This window comes from Muscardinus avellanarius (genome assembly GCF_963383645.1).
Source record: "Muscardinus avellanarius genome assembly, chromosome: 5".
NCBI lineage: Eukaryota > Metazoa > Chordata > Mammalia > Rodentia > Gliridae > Muscardinus > Muscardinus avellanarius.
Window position 1 is genome coordinate 18,650,530 of NC_137790.1, and position 22,595 is coordinate 18,673,124.

General features: G+C 38.5%; 1 protein-coding gene across 1 annotated transcript in view; it reads left to right on the forward strand.

Annotated features, from left to right (window-relative positions):
* ADAMTS5 (ADAM metallopeptidase with thrombospondin type 1 motif 5) overlaps positions 1-21,511 on the forward strand; it is a gene marked incomplete at both ends in the record, with an annotated part of 42,018 nt that extends 20,507 nt beyond the window's left edge. The window contains 8 exon segments of the mRNA XM_080696846.1: positions 2,560-2,727; positions 11,332-11,615; positions 13,846-14,029; positions 15,159-15,277; positions 15,279-15,284; positions 15,288-15,347; positions 17,468-17,643; positions 20,944-21,511. Of these exon segments, the coding sequence (XP_080552972.1) occupies positions 2,560-2,727; positions 11,332-11,615; positions 13,846-14,029; positions 15,159-15,277; positions 15,279-15,284; positions 15,288-15,347; positions 17,468-17,643; positions 20,944-21,511 (1,565 nt within the window).
* Between the last annotated feature and the right edge of the window lie 1,084 nt (positions 21,512-22,595).

Genomic DNA, 22,595 nt, shown 5'->3' on the forward strand with positions numbered 1-22,595 from the left:
GAGTCACATGGGTCTCACAGACTGTTCTAGTTCCAGACACTCTGGAACTGGCTGCATTTTCACCTCTGATTCTGACCATCCTTGAGAGAACATGCCTCTCCCAGCCAGCTGACAGACTTCGTTCATGAAGGATTGAGCATTCATTTACTCTCAAATAATTGGACTCTTTCTGTTAACCAAGCCCCCCACAGTCCCTTTCTGTCTGACATCGAGGATCTTCCAAAACTAACTTCTCTTATCTCAAGCTTAGGTGCAGCTAAGGTGTATGCATGCTCAGAATTGGCAACCATTTTTTGATAGAATTTCTTCTATATTTCTCCGGTGGCCATTATGTTAGATGGGTTAATTAGCAAATTTGCAGAGCATAAAAATTACTGAATGTCAAAAAGCATGTCAAACAGTCCACTAAAAGTTGCCAAAATATTTAAAATGTAAACTACCTTACTAAAGTTCATGACATTTTAAAATAGATATGTCTTACCTGTTTTTACAAAAGGAAAAAAAGTCATAAAGCCTGTATTTTAAATCAGAAATTTTAAATCTACCTTCCAAATGAAGTGAAAATCCCCTGATGTAATAAAAAAAAAAACACACATACGGAAAGTGTTATTTATGTAAATTATAAGAAAAAGACTGTTACTCCATTAAATACATACAAATATCTTATGTAATAGAATATGCTGCAGAATATATATATATATATATATATATATATATATATATATATATATATATATGATTCAAATTAATGTCATGTTGCAGAAGGTACTTTGTATTTCTTTTCCTTTTTCTCTTCTCTTCTATGCCAGAGCAAAAACCTCATTTTCACAAAAATCTCACACAATTATCTAATAAAATTTCTACCTTGAAAAAGTGTGGGAATTGCACAATGAGATCTGGGCAAGTGTTTGACAGACTACCTTCTGGAACTTTTAAGAAAGATCTCTTTTTTTCGTAAGCCATGAGATATCTCAAAAAATCTCAACATACCACTCAGAATTGAATCCATTCTCATCCTTTTGCATGTGATTTAGAACATACTTTAAAAACTAGGATTCACATTTCTGCCTTGGACCAAACAGTGAATGGCAGTGGAAGGGTTTTCCAGAGAGACTTTGCTAATCTTATAAATACTATTGAAGTCAATTACCGGATGGATAGCATAAATATGTGGAGACTTGGAAGGTCAAGGAGCCCTAGTCACTTAATTTCAGCCACAACAGCAGTCAGCTGCTCAGTGAATAATTTTGTTATGAGGTGTCGGTGATTTAACAAGTTGGCCAAAAGTAGTCAAAATGCAGCGTGAAAGATTTCCTCTCTGCTCAGTTTTATGGCTCTGCCCTGGACTCTTAATCCAATGGCCAAAGTCCTTGCACTTAGGGCTCAGGGGCCTGAGGAAAATGAAGTAATCCATTTGCTATACTATTTTCTGCATTCTTTTTGGTGGATTTGATAGGATTCCAGAAAGCTTTGCTAAAAAACACTGCTAGGGAGATTTGTTCTCTACTTTTTAGGATTTCTGAAAAATGCTCCAAATGCTGACCTGACTCTTTTTTTTAAAAAACACTTTTAGATTTATTGGAGAATTTCAGCTTATCCTTAGATAATGTGAAAATTGACATTAAGGAATAAAAGCAATTCACTGGATTAAAGGGATATGGTGATACACTCAGTAACATGACATTTGGCTCAAGAGAATGGTATTGGCATGGGCTGGGATTATAACGGGCACAAATGCCACCCAGCTGCGTGCTTTTAATAACCATCGACTTTCCAGTAGGTTTGTTCATCAGTCTCTAACCCTCAATAATGGACATTTTGATCTTGTAGACATTGCTTACATGTATGTGCGTATATTTGGGAAAAAATGGTTTGTGAGACTAGCAAACAGGTACAACTTTATGCCTAGTAAAATAAACTAATGGATGCTTACATTTGCATAGAACAGACAGTTACTATTTCACTTCCCTTTCTTTTCCTACCTGGATCATCTCATAGAAGTACCTCTTTATCAACCAAGAAAATGGAAGTCTCTGCCATTCAAAACCCATCTCTTACATGTTTCCAACTTGCATGGCATTGAGTTAAATGAGAAGGTTTCCACAGAGAGTAGAGGACAGATGCACTTTGATCTCCTGGGGATTAGAGTGGATCAGAGAAGGCGGAAAATTAGACAATCAAAATAATATGTGGTGAGGGCTATGACATAATCCCACATTTGTCTCGTAAATTCTGGATTCTAAATAAGGCTTGGTTTGTACATGTCATTGAGCATATGTGACCCAGATGAATTATGGGAATATCTACTTCTTAGTTTAATTTTTAAAATTTTCCTCCAAATGTTCACCCCAAGTAACTGCTCCAACAACTATGTGCAGCTTTTAATTCCCGGAGATCCAGATGCAGTTTGCATGAGAAAACAATGAAAATTAATTCATTTACAATGGAGGGAACAAAATATCAAGTGTTAGCATAATTGTCAGGGAAATACAGAAATAAAAAAAACACTCATCATTTGCACTATCTTTATTTCCTCCCATATTTGCACCTCTCTCTAAGGACATCTGCTTGGCCTCTCCCATGACGATTCCAAATTCTGTGAAGAGAACTTTGGCTCCACAGAAGACAAGCGCCTAATGTCCTCCATCCTAACCAGCATCGATCCGTCCAAGCCCTGGTCCAAATGCACATCAGCCACCATCACAGAGTTCCTGGATGATGGCCATGGTATGTATCATTCTGAACAACATAGGCTCAGGGAAAGAATAATAATAATAATGAGGTTGGTATTCTTAGGAGCTTTACTTTATTACATAATGTTCCTCTTACCCTCTAAGACAATGGTTGTTTAGACCGCACCAGAAAAGGAGCAAGGATGTTGATTGTCCGTTGCATGTAATGCCAGCATCCTTGGTGATGTTATAGCTATGGTTTTTTTTTTGTTTTTTTTTTGAGGTACTGGGGATGGAACCCAGGGGCATTCGATCTCTGAGGTATAACCCCAGCCCTGCTTTTTATTCTTTATTTTGAAACAGGGTCTCACTGAGTTGCAAAGGGCCTCACTAAGTAGCTGAGGCTGGCCTCGAACCTTGACCCTCGTGGCTCAGCCTCACAAATTCTGGGAATACAAGCGTGCACCACCACATCTGGCTAGCTATGATATTTTTGCTCTGAGTTATAAAAGTTCCAAAGAAAATCAGTGTGGGAGACCACACAGAATGCCTAGCGGGTACCCTGAACGCCTGGCTTTTACTTTGTCTTTCACCACTAGCTTCCCGTGAGAAATTTGGCAAAACTTCTTGGTTTGCCTGCTGTTAATATGACTCTCAGAATTATTTGTTACATGCTTTGTCTAGGGCTGTGGTTAAGGTGTAGGTGACCATTCAACCGGCTTCTTTTTATGGCAACATAAAACCAGAAAAGGAAACTCTAGATTTTCGTTGACCGGAAGAATTTGATTTCCTCACAGCAGATTCTCCTGAATCTGGAATCAAAATTGCAGACCAGAAATAGAAAAGCAGTCTGAATGGTGGGAAAGTACTTTAAGAACTTCAAAAGCAATCTTTGGCTCTACCCTTTGAAGTTCAAGAGCATAGCATACTTTATTAAATTCTTTAAGACTACTATTACTGCTATAAGTGGCATAAAATATGGAGAAAGTCATAATTTTTAGAAATAATAAATCCTAGCCCCTAAGGAGTCTTTGAAACAAGCTGAAGCAAATATCCAAGCATCTTTTGTTATTTTAAAATAATAGAAACACAGGAAGATAGACACATCGGAGTTGGAAAAGATCTTCAGAGATCACATAGTTCATCTTCTAGAAAAAAACATTCTCTCTTTTTAATTTTTTTTTTTTGCTCTTTAAAAATGTGTCTTTCTAAAACTGGTGGCTAAATTGAATGCAAAATAAAATCTCGATCATAATAATTCCTTAAAAAATCATCTTGGAAAATCTGATTAAAAGTTGGATGAGAGAATCTGTGACCATTGCCTCTCCTCCACATAGCTTATGACAATATTTCCTTTATTTCTTATTGTGTTAGGCATTGAAATGTATTAGGCATCCTAAACTTTGGATACAGTGTCAAAATAATAATAAATTCATTTCAGACAGGAAGCAATTCAGCTACAGAGTTTTTTCCCCTGTAGTCAACATCTGTTCATTAATTCATTTTTTCTAAATCAATGAGTAACTAGTAAGTCTTTTGTGGCATGCTATTTACATTTTCTATTCCTAGAACCAATCTAAGTCCAGTTCAAATTGCAATTTCTATCAATACAAAATAAGTTGTTTTTTCCCCAGTTGAAAGGACATCCCAATACCCTAAAGAGTTAGAAACAATAATAGGAATCAGTGTCTTGGACTTTTCCTTTAGACTTAGAATTAAATGGTAGTTTTATGTTTTGCTCAGTGTCTATGCTGATTCAATGCTGATAAGATCTGAAAGTAGATGTTTATCTTTCTATCTACACTGATCAAAGCAGTAGCTAATAAAGTCTGTTCTCCAGTGAACTCTTAACTCTCCACTCTTAATATTACTTTTGCAGTTGCATTTATCTCAGTTTTTTATGAAAATAAAAGAATACTTGTATTTTATTTCAAATTCACACTTTATGCATTCCAAAAGGTTGAGCTAAACCTTGAATCATTAAATGAATGGAAGTAGTTGCGAAGGCAGCAAATACTTATGGCTAAAATAGGACCCATTTTTTTTCTGTATAAGTATTAGGTCAAATAATTACAATGCTGTGCAGAATTTTATTCCTTATCGCCATAATTTTGGAATGATTCATTTAATTTCTGTATTTAGAAAAGTCTGTGTTCTGATTTTTCAAATTTTTACAGCAGATCTTTCTTTCTTTCTCTCTCTTTCTTTCTTTCTTTCTTTCTTTCTTTCTTTCTTTCTTTCTTTCTTTCTTTCTTCTTTTCTTTCTTTCTTTTTTGCTGATCTGGGGAATGAACCCAAAGGCATGCTCCCTCAGAGTTACATACCCATCCTTATTTTATTCTTTATTTTGAAAGAATAGGGTCTCAGTGAAGAGCCTCACTAGTTGCTGAGGCTGGTTGTGAAACTGAGATCTTTCTGTCTCAGCCTCTCGAGTACTGGTATCACAAGCATGTGCCACCACGGTTGGCTAAATTTACAAAACTTCTACGTCTCTTTATTTCTATTAAGAAATACTCATGATAGAGAACAATTAAGAACATAATTTTTTTGGGTGGTACAGGGGTTCCTGGAAACCCTTCTACTCTGGGCTGTATATATATATATATATATATATATATATATATATATATATATATATTTTTTTTTTTAATTTGGAAACAGGGTCTCTTAAGCCAGCAAGGCTGGCTTCGAACCAGCGTGATCCTCCTGTCTCTGCCTCCCAAGAGGTACTTTCTATTGTACGATTATTTAAATGTTAATTAAAATAATTTAATAACTTTTTATTTGGAACCAAAAAAACTGACCTAAATAAATGTAAGTTAAAAGGTAAACATAGGAACTAGTAAACCCAATTTTGAGATGATTAAGGTTTTGAGCTTTCAACTCTAGTGCTTAGGAGAGCAACTAGGATAATGTAAATAAACAAACAAGTGAATGAATCTTTGCTAGAAGACTAAAAGTTCCTGTAATCTTGTCTTAATCACAGGGAACCACTCAGGCTTTCCCTCAGATCCAAGTTAATTCATACTTTAGACTTTTACTATTCTTCTTTGCAAACTCTCTAACAATTATAAACAATAAAAATAGTCCTGGGAATAGGGAAGCCCTCCAACAGCTAATTTTGAGGGCAAGAAGTGATATTGTCAGATAATAAAGAAAAAGCAAGAAAAGCTATAAAATGGAGCCCTAAAACATGAAATGCTCAGCGGTCTGGCACGGTTTTCCCAAAGGTCAAAAGATCTATCACACTAGTGTTTTCTTTAAATGTACCTGTATATTTCAGCATGACAAAATTAAATATTCTGGAAAATGGTTTTCAGTTATTTAGAAAGATTAAAGAACGGCACTCATATAAAAGCCACAAGGCAGTTGCTATTTTTAAGTAGTTAGTCTGACAAAAGACACATAACTTTTGATGGTATCTAAAGAGTGATCTATCTGGAAAACCTATTTATGGATAATATCTTTACAATCTGCTTCTCACTTTCAGAAATGCTGAAGAGATGAGATGCTAGGGTAAAATTTAACTCAAAGCACTTGGTTTATTTTTAAAATCGATAGCCATAAGTAGATGGACATTTGTAGCATTCAACCACTGCCAAACTTAAATTCATCAGCACTGAGTATTTCCTGATTTAGATCCAACAAGAAATATGCAGTGATTAGGTTAGGGTTGAGAAGCCAATGTGAACACTCAGAAGGGACTGTGTCTGGAGATTTGTGATTCAGAAAAGGAGGAGCCATGTCCCTTGGGATTCCCCCACCCTTGGCCAAGATAGTTGGAGAAATTCTGCAGTATTTATACAAACTAGTTCGAGGCAAGCTCGTTGGGAGTCTGATCCTTTAAAATAAAGGTAAGCACTGGCATAGAAATCATGCAGTGAAAGCAGGTTATTGAATTTCCTCTCTCCAGTGCTAATAACCTTGAGGCCAAATAAGATAAGCTGTGTTTTCTGTATCCCTCCATCCACGGGGGTGAGAGGGAAGGGGCAGAGGAAGGGTACCACCTATGTAGGTACAGCTAAAGAATACCCACAACACGGAAAGCTAAGGAAAATCTGTACATTATTTTGAAAATTTAGCACATAGCTTATGTAGGGAATTAAATTTACAGTAACTCACTTTACATAGAACTTTGGACAGAAAATGATATTAGAAAACCAGGTCTCTGAATCTTTTGTCTGCTATAAAGTTCTCAATAAGAATTGAACCACCTCATTTTTAAGGTGGTATTAATAAACCAGGTATGGTGGCTCATGCTTGTTATCCCAGCGTTTGGGAGGCTGAGATAGGAGGATGGGGGTTCGTGGACAGCCTCAGCTTAGTGAAACCTCCGCGACTTAGTGAAACCCTGTTTCAAAATAAAGAATAAGAAATAGAGCTGGGGATGTAGCTCAGAGGTTGAATGCCCCTGGGTTCCATCCCTAGTACCACACACACACACAAAGAAGAGGTGCAAAGAAGAGGTAGCTATATAGAAGCCAATAGGTAATCTATGCCTATATGGATGTTTCATTAAAAACATTCCTTGGTTTTTTATCAGCCCATGGGCCAATGCTTAATTTTATGCCTGAGGTATTGAAAAGGGAAAGAAGACTAAAAGAACAACAGTGCTAGAGATGGGAAAGCCAAATGGAAGTATAAAGAGGAAAAATCTCAATCTAATAATATCCATCCATCATTAATATGAAAGGCACAGTGCTAGAAGTTAGATGTATAAAAGCAAATATCATTTGTTACATTTCCTGGAATCAAAGAATACTTTCCATCACCCATTGTAGGTCTTCTGTGGCTAAGAGGAGATAACCATATTCTATTTGTCTCTCACACCATCGCTGCATTTCACTTTTTTAGTTTTTTGCCTCATTTTAAGGACTTAATTAACATCGACAGTAAGAACATATTTGCAATATGCACAAAATTATATTGGCTTTCTTTCATGAAACATTTATTTTATATATAATATATTAAAGCAAAAGGAAAGAAATACAGAAGAAAGGGAAGGAAGGAGAGAGGGCAAGTTGGCAATATGTGGAACAGAACAAAAAGACCAAATGCTGGCAGCAAAGCCCAGGGAGAATTTCAGATTGGGTTAAATTTTATTTTAATATTTTATTGGTTCATTTTAGTAATACATCTTAGGGTTAAAGTTTAAAAATATGTGAAATAGTTATGAAAAAAGTGACTGAGAATAAAAAATCAAGTCAAGAAAGAAGTAGCTATAGGTTGAATGCCTAGAAGTTTCAATGTAAATAAATGATCATAAAAAATTGCTCAATTTCTCCTTCCATCCCTTTCCCAAACTATATACATTTTAAAAATGGAGAATATATATCCAATCCACTCTTACTTTATTTTAAATATTTTATGCTGTGAGATTCAGAATCAGACTCTCTAATGCTTTTTTTTATTTTTGTTCTCTGGCACACAAGTCTGCCATTTGATAGAGATGCCTATGCCTATTTTATTATAAAACAATGTAATTCAACATAAAAATAAAACCCATGGACTAAATGTTTTAGTTAAACAGAAACTGAAGCATTAATAAGTCTTATACAGAGAACATTGAGGTAATATATTTATATCAACAATTTAATGAATGAAATAGTTTTATTTTAAACAAAAATGTTAGCTCCACATGACCTTGGAGGAAATATCATAGAGCTCCTACTCCTAATTTTTAATGGTAAGGCAAATGTGTTGTTTTTAAAAAGTATACTTCTGAACTGCGTGTGATGGTGGCCGGGTGCTGGGGATTGAGCCCTGGTGTATTCTACCTCTGAGTTACACCCGCAACCCTATTTATTTATACAATTTATTTTGAAACAGAATCTTACTAAGTGGCTGAGAGCTTTCCTAAGTTGCTGAGGCTGGCTTTGAACAAATAATCCTCCTATCTCTCAGCCTCTCAACTACTGGCATTACAGGCCTGGGCCACCAGACATGTCTCATCTTGGCATCTCCTTGCTGTGGGCTCATTTCCAGTTGTGTGTGTTCTCCATTTCTTTTCACTTGTCATCAACTAGTGAGGTAGAAGGCGAGTCAGTGACTCCTTACCCATAGGGGGGTGCTGAGTTATTTTGGCTCAAGATAAATAATGCAGAACTGTGTCACATGCACCCACACATGGTAAGGGCTTTTCAGCTAATGTTTAGCTACCTGGTACTAAAATCTGTGCTTTTTAGTAATTTTTTTTAAAGTTTCTTAAAACAGCACTTTTGAAGAATTGGAAAGGATTCTTGCTGATTCAGAGATCTGTTGAGAGTTTTCTAACGTCAGCAGTCCCCTAAGCCGAAATTCTGGTTTATACAGGGCTCCCTTTTCTGTAGCAATGAAGATAACAGATTTTTTTTTTTTCATGGGATTCTGAGGTATCTAATCTTACTCTGTCCTTTAAACAAGGCTTGGTGGGGTCTTACTATCATTCTTTCCTATTGACTTGCTGGTGACGCTTTCCTTTTAACTTGATGTTTTCCCCCCAAGTTCTCTTTGGCTGGAAGCTTCTTTCCAATACTTTTCCTGGCCTGCCTTAAGAAGCTTTACCTCTTCAAACACCCTGGCTCAGAAGTTAAGTGGGAACTTTGTTCCTTATTCATTTTCATATAATGTCTCCATCCCAGATGGGCAAATTCTAAGGTATTCACTTTGAAGAAACCCGAATAAAGTTGTAAAAACATTTGCAGTACACATAAAATGTGCCAAATAGCCTGTTTCTCAGTAGAAAGTCAGGAGCTGAATAAAAAGGATAACTTTGACACAGTATGTTAAGTATGTTGAGTATAGAATGAGGGATCATTGTTTCTTACTTTTCTGGTTCCCCTTTATATCTTTGTTAGCTAATTTTACCTTTACAGTATCATATTGAGAAGAGAAGCATTTTTCTTTTTCATATTAAATGAGAAAGAGGCAACTACCTGGGCCAAGAGCACTCAGCCATGTAATGTCCCACCACGATTAGACTTTAAACCAGATTTTTCTACCATTAAGCATGACATCCTCTGCTTAAGGGATCTTTCCACACGCCTGCTATTTAGCAATGAAATTAGACAACTACCCACATACTGAACAGAGGTTGTATGGTATGGGATGAGGAACGCGGGTTCTGAACAAAGAGCCCTAATAACTCTAGGACCTTAGGCAAGAGCTACCTTTTATTTTTTCCGGTAACTTTCCTGTGAATTAAGAAAAATAAATAACTCTGCCTCATAGGGTTTGCATGAGAATTAAGTAAGCGATTACATGTAGATACCTGAAAATACATGTGTGTCATAATTGTTACTCGTGTTGCTATTATCATCCTCCAAATGTTCCACAATCAAGTAAACAAAACAATACAGAAACTGATGGGCAGTGTGTGTGCGTGAGGACATGGAGAGAGAGCCGCAGTGGTGTCAGCTCCCTGGGCAATATCAGCTCTTCTTAGGGAAGCTTCTTTTCCTGGGAGGCACATTTCAGCCTCTGGGTTTGCATTTTCTTTCTGCCAGCTCCTGTGAACTCACTGTCTCACTCTGGTTTGCCTGTCCCCATCCCAGCCCTGTTTACAAGGCAGAAGCCCACAAATGTGGTGTTGGCAGATACGCTCCAAACACCCACCAGACACCAGTTTCTTGAAAGGTCAGAGGTGAAGAGTAAAAGGGCATCATAAATGATCAAAGATTGCTTCTTTTCTTCTCTTTATCACTCCTTTATTATGTGATCAAAGCTTTTTATTAGCATTTTATCAGTCTGGGAGAAATAGTATTCGATTTAGTCTATGTTTGTATGTGTGGTTGTGTATGTGATTTTGTGTGTGTGTGTATGTGTGTGTGTGTGTGCGCGCGCCTGTGTGTGTGTTTGTTACTGCAGATGGAACCTATGGGCATTCTAGCTCTATGCTCTATCCTCCAGCCCTATTTTACTTTTTCTTTTTGAAGTTGCGGAGAGCCTTACTAAGTTGACTATGAAAGTGCAATCCTCCCATCTCAGCCTCCCAAGTACTGAGATTACTGGTGTGCGCTCTCACACCTAGTGTAGTCAGTCAGTTGGAAACCTTGAGGCATAGCTCTGGGTTTTTTTTTTTTTTTTGTATTCTTGATACCCAGTATGTTTTCTGGAACATTCTAGGTTCTACGAGAAGGCTTGTCTAGTGAGGGCTAGAATTAATGAATTAATGAGGTACCACCTTGGATACTCTTTAGGGAATCAGAGGAAAGGAAACTTGGAATAAGCATAGGTGGAAAAGGTAAAATTAATATTGGGGGATGGGATATGGAGTACGGAGGACAAACTTTCTCAAACTTTGAGACAGAGAGGGAATAGTAAATGACTCATTATTACACTCACTATAAGATTTTCTCTAGGTCCACCCTAATGTCTTTTGGACCCTTGGCAAAAGGGCTGTTTTCACAACTAATTATTACAAATGATTTTATGTAATCATACACAGCCAGCCTGCCTCCATCACTATAGATGTTGGCTCCAGAGTGCATCGCCCACGAAAAGCGCTGGAGGGCGCTGCTGAGTTCCAGGGGCCGCCCAGCCCTTGTGGGGGTATCAGCCTGCAGGTTTGTGGGTGCATGGTGTTTCAACGCTACCTGGAGCGTTTCATTTTTACCTCCCTGACTTCAGCGATGTGAAGCCTAAAACCCAGAGCTGTGGTCATTCTCGGTTTTTCTTTTAGGTAACTGTTTGCTGGACCTACCGCGGAAGCAGATCCTGGGCCCAGAGGAACTGCCAGGACAGACTTACGATGCCACCCAGCAATGCAACCTGACCTTCGGGCCCGAGTACTCCGTGTGCCCCGGCATGGACGTCTGCGCCCGCCTGTGGTGCGCCGTGGTGCGCCAGGGCCAGATGGTGTGTCTGACCAAGAAACTGCCCGCGGTGGAAGGGACGCCCTGCGGGAAGGGGAGGATCTGCCTGCAGGGCAAGTGTGTGGACAAGACCAAGAAAAAATACTACTCAGTAAGTGGTTTTCTCCTGGCCCGAAGCTGCAGACCAAGCGTGGGAAGCGCATTCCTGGGACCTGTGTGTGCTCTGTCATCAGAGGACTCTATTTTCCGGCTAAACGATTGTCCCTGTAGAGACCTATTTCCAGCTTCATCTTTGGTTCGCAGCGGCCATGCTCAGCAATCGCTTACTGGAGAACATGCAGACAATAGGGATTTCATCACAGAATACCGCCTTTTCAAAATAAATATCTAATGCAGAGTTTGTCAGAATGACAAGCCAAATAGGGGCCCAGAAATCGCCTTTTTGAAATACACTTTTTTTACATAATTTATTGGTGCATTGTAATTATATACTATTATAGTTAGATTCATGGTGACATGTATGCACATGCCATTATTTGGTGCCCACCCCCATATTTCTCTCCTTCCCTTCTCCTTGTGCATGATAAAAAGAAGTTAATAGTGGTACATCCAAGTATACACATGTCCTTCTTTTTTTGGTATTGAGGACTGAACCCAGGGCATTCTACCTCTGAGCTATACCCCAAACCCTTCTTATTTTTATCTTTTATTTATTTATTTTTTTATTTTGAAACAGGATCTTGATATGTTGCTGAGGCTGGCCTCAACCCTGTTATCCTTCTGTTTCAGCCTAGCAAGTACTGAGATTACAGGCCACCACTGCACCTGGCTTGCATCCGACTTTTAAACTCTTGCTAATGTTATTACAGTACACTTATTTATATTCAGCAAGGAAATTAGTCGCAAAGCGAATGCGGTGGCCCTTATACTTTGGGGGGAGCACTAAATAAGTATAGTTGTTTGTTGTTCCAACTTAAGGAGCTGCAGTAACCTCTGGCTGCTTCAAAGAAACTCATCAGCCTTTAAAAGCAAAGTCAAATCAGCAGCTTTCCCCTTAAACTTAATCTGCAAGGCCAGATTAGAGTACAAGCCCACAACACTTGCAAGATTCGCAAAGTCTGTAGAAGTGCGTTGCCGTATGCTATTGCCAGGGCCTCTGCAGGCTGTTGCCTAACCAGGCATTATCAGATACCCAGCAGGAGAGGTTCTGCACACATCTTCTGTGCCAACGAGTTTGTAATTTTTACCCCTTTGGGAGTCTTTCGGTTTCCTTCTGCAGTATTTCCAGAAGAATAGACCTAGAGTATCATAACAGAGCTATTCCTTCCCTGTGGACTGTGTGTGTGTAAGGTACATGTGCTCCCCAATATCTGTCACCTCTGCTTAGGAAACCAAGCAAGCCCAGGTAAATTCCATTTATGTAGGAAGCAGAGCTTGTCACAGACAGGATGTGTGATGTCAGCAGAGCAACTGCAGAGCCTCAGGACCAAAGAGGGAGAAAGAATTGCAGATGCAATCAGACAATACTCGGCATCATGCAAAGCGGCCAGCTCAATGCAACGTAATGCACTGTGCTAATGACCCAAGACCAGAATGTACAAAAATCTAACACGCCTCAGTGGTTAGGAACAGAGGTGTACAATATCAGAAGGCATAATTTCAAATTAGTACAGCCAATGTGGACATAGCTCTAGAGGTTCCTTAAAAGACTGGGAATGGGGCCAGCATATGACCCGGCCATTCCACTCTTGGTAATCCTCCCAAAAGAATCAGAGTCAGATTACTGTCGGGATCCATGCATTTCCATGTTTATAGCAGAACAATTCATAATAGCCAAACTATGGAACCAGCCTAGGTATCCATCGACAGATGAATGGATTATGAAATTGTGGCATATAAACACAATGGAATTTTACTCATCCATAAAAAGGAATGTAATCAAGTCGTTTGCAGGAAAATGGGATAGAACTCCAAAATATGCTGAGATTAGCCGGTTCCAGAAAGTGAAGCAGCATATGATTTCCTTCCTATGCGAAAGCTGGAAAGAAACTGAAAAACAAAATATAAACATAAAATAAATATATAAACATAATATAAACAAAATATAAACATAAAATAAAATTGCCTCAAACAGAAGATAAGCTTTGAGGTGTGCTCAGTACTTAGGGTGATGCTGCAGATTCTCTGCCTCTGGGAAAAACAAATTTCTTAGACATGAAAATGTGTAGCAATTTGAAAGCATGACCATGTTCAATTCAGTGAAGATATAACCACATCGGTCATGACGTTTCCACTGTGCCATTATATGCAAGTATTTTCTATAGGTACATCTTGAATGATTTCTTTCTGTCTGGGCTAACAGCTTCTCTTTTCTATTTCAGACATCAAGCCATGGAAACTGGGGGTCCTGGGGCCCCTGGGGCCAGTGTTCTCGATCCTGCGGGGGAGGAGTACAGTTCGCCTATCGCCACTGCAATAACCCTGCACCCAGGAACAGTGGCCGCTACTGCACAGGGAAGAGGGCCATTTACCGCTCCTGCAGCGTCCTGCCCTGCCCACCTAATGGTACGCTGTTCCCAAGAGTCAGTAGCTATCATATTCCACATGTGTTTCTATTCTAGCATAAGTAAAATTTCTCCTCTCAGGTAGGCTGGAGAAATAACATTAATTTTATCATGCCCAGTTCTGCTGTGCAAATCAATGACAAAAAATATGGGTTTTTAAGAAATCAATGATTATAAACAACAGTGTGTTCAGGGAAGAAGAAGAAAACAGTCCTGTTTTCAACTCTGCATAGAAACAAAATACTTGCACAATGATGCTTAAAGCTCTGCAAGCCAGGTGTGGTGGCGCACACTTTTAATCCCAGCATTTGGGAGGCTGAGACAGGAAGATCCAGGTTTGCGGACAGCCTCAGCTACTTAGTGAGGCCCTTTGCAACTAATTGAGACCCAGTTTCAAAATAAAGAATAACAGCCGTGCTGGCTTAAGAGACCCTGTTTCAAAATAAAAAAAAATATATAAAAATAGGTCTGTGAGTGTAGCCCGGAGGTAGAAGGGCTTCCAGGAACCCCAGTACCACCACCAAAAAAAAAAAAAAAAAAAAAATGGGGCTGGGGGGTAGCTCGGAAGTAGAATTCCCCTGGGTTCTATCTCTAGTACCACAAAAGAAAGAAAGAAAGAAAGAAAGAAAGAAAGAAAGAAAGAAAGAAAGGAAGGAAGGAAGGAAGGAAGGAAGGAGGGAGGGAGGGAGGGAGGGAGGGAGGGAGGGAGGGAGGGAGAGAAAGAAAGAAAGAAAGAAAGAAAGAAAGAAAGAAAGAAAGAAAGAAAGAAAGAAAGAGAGAGAAAGAAAGAAAAGCCAAGCCGGGCTCAGTGGCGCATGATTGTAATCCCAGCATTTGGGGGGCTGACACAGGAGGACAGCCTCAGCTACTTGGTGAGGCTTTTTGAGGCTCAGTGAGATCTGTTTCAAAATAAAGAATAAAAAAGAAAAAGGCTGGGGGCATAGCTGAGAGGTAGAATGCCCCTGGGTTCCATCCTCAGTACTCAAAAAAAAAAAAAAAAAGAAGCTCTGCAATAAAAATAAAACAATGTTAGCATCCTCATCTCCTTAAAATTAGGTATTTAAATGTACAAGAATACATCTAAGTCTCAAAGCAGATAAAGTAGGGATGCGATGTGCTTTGTTTCCCAGGTAAATCTTTTCGTCATGAGCAGTGTGAGGCCAAAAACGGCTATCAGTCTGATGCAAAGGGAGTAAAAACCTTTGTGGAATGGGTCCCCAAATATGCAGGCGTCCTGCCCGCGGACGTGTGCAAACTGACCGTGCAAACTGACCTGCAGAGCCAAGGGCACCGGCTACTACGTGGTGTTTTCTCCAAAGGTAACTGCGCCCTGACCATCCAGGAGCAGAATGTGCACTAAGTGAAAATTATTTGGTGGAACAAAGACTGCACATGCCAAGTGCAAACAGTCATTATTTGGGGGATGGTTCGATTTTTGGAGGGTTTTCATTTTCATCTCTATAATTTCCCTATTTCCAAACTTTATGCAATGAGGAAAAAATATTTTTAAACATAGCAAATAAACGTTTGGAAAGCTATTTTTGAAAAGTACAACTCACTGTCAAAGAAGGCCGAGTGTGACTTTAAGTTCAAAATAGCCATGAAAACAAATAGCATTTCTTAAGCACATTTGCAAAGGGAAGTATAAAGCGAGCACACCTCCCATTTGTCTACCTTTCACTTAAGAGTCTCTTTGCAGCCGGATGTGGTGGTGCACACTTATAATCCCAGTACTTAGGAGGCTGATACAGGACTGTAGGTTCATGGCCAGCCCCAGCGACTTGGTGAGGCTCTCCACAACTTATTGAGACCCTGTTTCAAAATATAAGAATAAAATAGGGCTGGGTGTGTACCTTAGAGGTAGAATGCCTCACTATCTCCAGTACCACAAAATAAATAAAATAAAATAAAATAGTCTCTTCGCTGAGTTAGGAAAATGGGTTTCAAGATTATTGTCTCTGACCCAAGCTTTTGAATTAGTTTTGAACTCTTAATAATGAATTAATGTTCTTCCAGCTTTATATATGTCTGTGTGCATACACAAGAACATATGTGTGTGATTATCTCATATTTTTCATAAATGAGCATTTTCTAAATATATTGCAAGGATTTATTATACTTTTAGTATTATACAGCAATATATAAATGTGGTTTATCTAACTTGCAAATATGTGCTACACATGAAACACTTCTGAAACTGTCCTTCAGATATAAATGTGATTGGGAACTAAGCTAATTTATTTAATTGTTACAATACAATGTTGTGTTTATTATGAAATAATACATTTTCATTTTTAAAAATACAGAGAAACTAGGCATGGTGGCACATGCCTGTAATCCCAGTACTCGGAAGGCTGGGTCAGGAAGATCACAGTTTCTTGGCCAGCTTCAGTAACTTAGCAAGACCCTGTTTCCAAATAAAATATATATTTCAAAAATAGGGATGAAGGTATAGGTCAGAGGTAGAATGCCCCAAGTTTCATTCTCTAGCATCTACCCACACACATGCACACAAATACAGAGAAAGCAAAATATCACCTGAAAATAGCGCAGAAAGGTCTGAAGAACTGTTTGCCCTTTGAGGTATATTCTATTTCTGCTTATACACATGCATGCCTACACTCACACACATATGCAAAGGAAGAGTTTTGTATAAATTCAAGTACAAAAATGCATGTTTGTGTGTGTGCACGCGCGTGTGTGTGTGTATGTGTGTGTGTGTGTGTGTGAGTGTGTGTGTCCGTTCATATACATTCACCTGCAGGTGCCACAGTTTATCTACATGCTCTTTTTAACTACCTATTTAGCAACAGTTTCTAATTCCTTTCTTTTTAAAATATATTTAGTGTCTCAGTGCATATTTCCCTGAGTGCCCCAGAATTCATTTTCTACACTAGTCTATCCCTGTATCTGTGTCTGACAGTTGAGCACACAGTGGGGAACGCTTTTCAACCATGGCATGGTTTTAAATATGTCTAGATTTTCAAATTTTCTATTACAATAACAGTCATGCAAAACTAAAGAATCTTTGTGTCCTTAAGCCAGGTTATATTTAAATGTCCACAGAAGTGATAGTCCCCACACACTTAGTAAAAAGATTATTTTGATCAATGTAAAAAACCAAGATTATACTATGGGGGGCATGTTATGCATACAAAACTGGAGATTAGTACCTTGGATCATCTCACACATTAGAAATTAAGCTCAAGAGAGAAAGAGCATTACCTAGATCTCTCCAGATCTTACTGCCAATAGAGCAAACATGTTTCATTTAGAGACTTTTGAAAGATCAGTGGTTGATTGTATTTTCATTGATCGTTTGTTTTTCAATGTACAATTTATTCCAATCAAACTGAACTGTTAGGACAGCTTGGCTTATTAAAGGAACCAAGTAGCAATGCTTGCATGTCCCCCCTGATGATGACCCTGCGTGTTCCAGGTGACGGATGGAACTGAATGCCGGCCCTACAGCAATTCTGTCTGTGTCCGAGGGAGGTGTGTACGAACCGGCTGCGACGGCATCATTGGCTCGAAGCTGCAGTATGACAGGTGTGGGGTGTGCGGAGGAGACAACTCCAGCTGTACAAAGGTTATTGGGACCTTCAATAAAAAAAGGTAATCTGATAGAACCTTTGCCCTTGTATGAAATGAACAGAGCTTTACATGCAAAATTGATAAAGGGACTCACATTACCTCATAAGCTCTCTTTAGGGCAGGTCTAATGCAGCTCCAGTAATACATAATGGATATGAGAAGGGAAGAGAAGAGATGAATAAGGCCTTAATGGTTCAGGAGAAACTCATAGTGCTTCTGGAAACAGATCAACAACACAAAAGCCATGAGGGTCAAATTCTTAGAACACTCAAAAAGGATGGCAACCACTATAGCGAGGTCTTGTATATGGATTATTCCTACTACATCTAAGTAAGTTATGAAAGGATAGCTAGTTTCTATTTTAGCTGTTTTTTTTTTTTTTTTTTACAACCAAATTCCCATTAGCCTCAGTTATTCTTGAGAAAACACTTCTTGCAAAAATGTGAGTTAATTGCAGTGGCATGGATAATGATCCTGTTTGATAGTGGACTATTCTGGTATAAATTTACTCAATAAGGAGATACTTGCAGCAATGTCTCCCAGCTCCTTGCTTTTGCATTTAATGTGTAAGTGTATAGGTTACTAACTTCTGGCATAAAATACTATTCTATCAGAAAGGAGAGCTGAGTTGGCTAAAAACTCTCATAGAAATCAGAATTATTTTTATTCTTTGCAAAACTGCTCTTCTTCTGAGTGGCATGGGCTATATTCCTCATGTAGTTTCTGCATTATCTTTGATTTGAGAGTGTGTACACACTCAATCAACAATCAGAGTTTATTAAAAAGATTAATCATTGTATTAACTTAAAACTTAAAAAACAAAAATCATCTTGGCTGACATAAAAACACAAGGGGAGAATTTATTTTGCATAAAAAGAGAAATTTATTCTGAGTTAATATAGGTATTATTTATCTTATTTGTAAATAAAAGAAAAATTATTTGCTTCATTGCACTGGGTCATAGATGTAAAAAACCCTCAACATCCAATCGCATTGTGCGTCTTTCTATATTTCAAAGATGCAAGACACCTTATAAATGATTGATTCAACTTTTTTTTGAAGTGAAGAAATTAGAACCAATAAAGTTTAATCTTAACAGAATCTACTGGGTGCATACCAGGGCAGAGTGGAAGGTATAACTTAAGTCATGGGATATGCAAGCCGTTTTGTGATTTAACAAAAAAAGAAAGAAGGAAGAGAGAACAATAGAAATAAGGGAGAAATTAAGCAGAGTTAAACAAAAGGGGAAAAGAGGGATGGAGAGAGAAATAAAGGGAAGAGGGAGAAAGAAAAACCTTGAGGGGAAAAAAAGAGGGAAAGGGAGGAAAGGAGGAAGGAAAGAATTTATTAACTATATTAGAAATAAAATTAATTTAATAATATATGTATTTGTCTACAAGTTATAAATCACTTCTTAAAATCCTAAATATAACATTTTAAGATTTTTACAGATAATATTTGTGCATTTGGTGTTATATGAAAATATAAAGAAATTCATGATAAAGACAAGTGCTATACAACTGTATCCCCACGATGCATTCTTTCTGTGTCAGATGGCACAGTCTTACCATCTTTCCTGGATTCATTTAAAGCCACTGTGGTTTGTATATCATCCACCAATATTAAGTACAATTAGTCTTATCCATAACATGTTATAAAAATAAAAATAACTAAGACAGAATTTGAGACATGCTCAGCAACTAGTCTTTTTTTTATTATTATTTCTGTTGGAAGGCATGATGCCGGTCTGGCAATTGCTGTAGACTAGTTGCCAAGTAGAGAGGGAACTGCCTTGGGAATGAGTTTCGGCCAATTTGGAGGCACTGCCAGAGCAGTGGGGACACACTTGGAGATATAGTGCATGGATAATGATCCCATAACCTTTCTCCTTCAATAAGAAATGAAAATTAGACAATTCACTTTCACAGGAAGCAAACTGTACATGCAATTCCTATTTAACTGCACAAGGCGTTTCTATTAAATAACTGGGAAAGTATTTAAAGTCAATGTAAGGGGGCCCGACTACGAAATGACTTATAAAGTCAAAGACTTTGGCAAAAGGTGACTAACTCCTTTTCCTTGCTGGTATAGTCCCGTGGTGCCTGATTAGCAACTATCCCGTCATTTCCTGCAGGTGTATAGTTATTGGAGATATTTCTTTCCTTGCTCTTGAGCAGATGACGAATCTTTAGAGACCCATCGTATTAGGCACAAACCGTCATGCCAGATTCATACTTTTCATAATGCGTTATGGAATTTAGGATATGGATTTAGGACAAAGGAATTTAGGATATGCATTCAAAATTCATTTATGATAGTAATGAGTTATTGTCACCCAATTATAGAATATTAACTTTCATTTAGCATTCTGCCCCATGACATCCAGAATTTTAGTAGAAATGGAAGCAGAGCCTCTACTATCTCTGGACCAACTAATAAGTAAACCTGCATCCTTGAACAAGTCAGTACATTAAAGCAGTGTCGAAGCTGCAAGAGTACCACCATCAGTACCCACCCAGCATGATGGCAACTTAGTTAACCTCCAGTGGAAAATAGCCTTAGGAACTTAGGAAAGCCCACCAGGTGGCTCCAGTATGCAGTCAAGTCTAAGAAACAGTAAATATTTCTATGAGATTACCTGAGGACAGTTTTTTTTGTTGTTGTTCTGATTGTGTTTATGCATATCCTTTTTTAAGCCAGAAAGAATGTAAATGTAAATGTAGCTGTGTAAATATGATAGTATTTTATAAGAATGGGAGTAGTTATATACATCTTTAACTGAACTTGGCATACATTTTTTATAGTAGTGGAAATTGAACCCAGGAGCATTCTACCTCTGAGCTCCACCCCTAGCCCAATTTTTTATTCTTTATTTTGAAGCAGGGTCTCAATACGTTGCAGAGAGCCTTACAAGTTGCTGAGGCTAGCCACGATTCTGCAATCCTCCTATCTCAGCCCCCCAAGTACTAAAATTATAAGCATGCACCACCACACTCAGCATTTTAAAAATAAGGGCAGCTTGTTAACATCATCATAATTTTGAATACTCAATAGTTGCCCATGTCAAAAAAATGTACGTTAATACAATAGTCTAATTGCAGTTATACTGTGTCATAAAAATTAATGTGCAAAGACAATTCAAACTAATATTTAACTACATTAAAACTTTGTTGATGAAGGAAGCTGTTTAGAGAGTTTCTGTTTATCTATTTAAGAGTTTGCTTATTTTCTTTTTTTTTAATCTCTTTATCTCTCTCTATCTCTCTCTCTTTCCTCCTGCCCTCCCTCCCTTGATTCTCCTCTGTCCATTCCTCCCTTTAGTAAGGGTTACACTGACGTTGTGAGGATCCCCGAAGGGGCAACCCACATAAAAGTTCGACAGTTCAAAGCCAAAGACCAGACTAGATTCACTGCCTACTTAGCACTGAAAAAGAAAAATGGTGAGTACCTGATCAACGGAAAGTACATGATCTCCACTTCAGAGACCATCATCGACATCAATGGCACAGTCATGAACTACAGCGGGTGGAGCCAGAGGGATGACTTCTTGCATGGGATGGGCTACTCAGCCACAAAAGAAATTCTAATCGTGCAAATTCTGGCAACAGACCCTACTAAAACATTAGACGTCCGGTACAGTTTTTTTGTTCCCAAGAAGTCCACTCAAAAAGAAAACTCGGTCACTAGCCACAGCAGCAATAAAGTGGCCTCGCACGCTCTGCAACTGCAGTGGGTGACGGGCCCGTGGCTCGCCTGCTCCAGGACCTGTGATACAGGTTGGCATACCAGGACGGTGCAGTGCCAGGATGGGAACCGTAAGTTAGCCAAGGGCTGTCTTCTGTCTCAGAGGCCTTCTGCATTTAAGCAATGTTTGCTGAAGAAATGTTAGCCTGTGGGTGTGCCCTCACGCACAATGATGACTGGAGGATTCTTCGCCAATAAGGTTTTGGTGAACGTCATATCTCCCCGACGCACAGAGTCACGCTCCAGTGTCATGGTCACCAGGAGTCGAGTTATGGGCAGAATCTGCTCTCCGCGACCAAATGGTGTGCACTGCTTCAAGTGGCGATGGTGACCTTGGAATACAGAAAGACTTGGTTGTTATTGAACATCCCCCTGGGCCTACAAGAACAAAAACAAATCGCGATGAATGTAGAATCAGGGGACCTTTGAAGATGGCAGAGCAGTCTTCCCCTCGTCACCTACCTCTTACAGAATGTCTCCCAAGGCATCGTGACCATTTTCACCCATGATATACAGTAGCTTATTTTTACTGTCTGTAAATACATTCTCCCTTGGTATGTCACTTTATATCACTTGGTTCTATTAAAAATATATATTTCTATAAAATAGTATTTGACCAAAGTAGGTCTGCAGCTATTTCAACTCCTTCTAGTTTCCAGAAAGAGCTGTGGATGTTTTACTGGAAATTAAGAACTTGCTGCTGTTTTAATAAGATTTAGTATATTTTCTAACTATAGGAAAGGAAACTTATTCCCAAACCATTTTTGACAGCAAGCATCTTCTGGGAAATTCTGAAAAGGAAAAGGACCTCCTTGTATCTAGTCCTTTATATACACACATGGGTCCATTTACTTAAACCTTTGACTGTCTGTATTTTTCTCAGCCAAATTAATATAGAAAGCAGATCAAGATGTTTTGTGTATATGTGATCAATATTCAAGAATCTGAAAGTCAGTTTCCTCATGTTTAAATTTAAAAGAAAAAAACACAGATGCCACTGCGTATTCAAGTTATATTTCCACAACCGTCTCCTCTTTCTATTATTCCCATTTGCCATCTCGCAGTGTGTCTTACATTTACAGAATCCACAGCATAGAGTTTTCTATCCCGTTCAACACCTTCAACACTGGTATACCTCTTACCAGAAAGCCTATAACATGTGTCTGGTTTTGCTTGTGTCTTATATTCAAGGGTTCCAAAAGACCTACCATGTTTTGTATTTGTTGTTG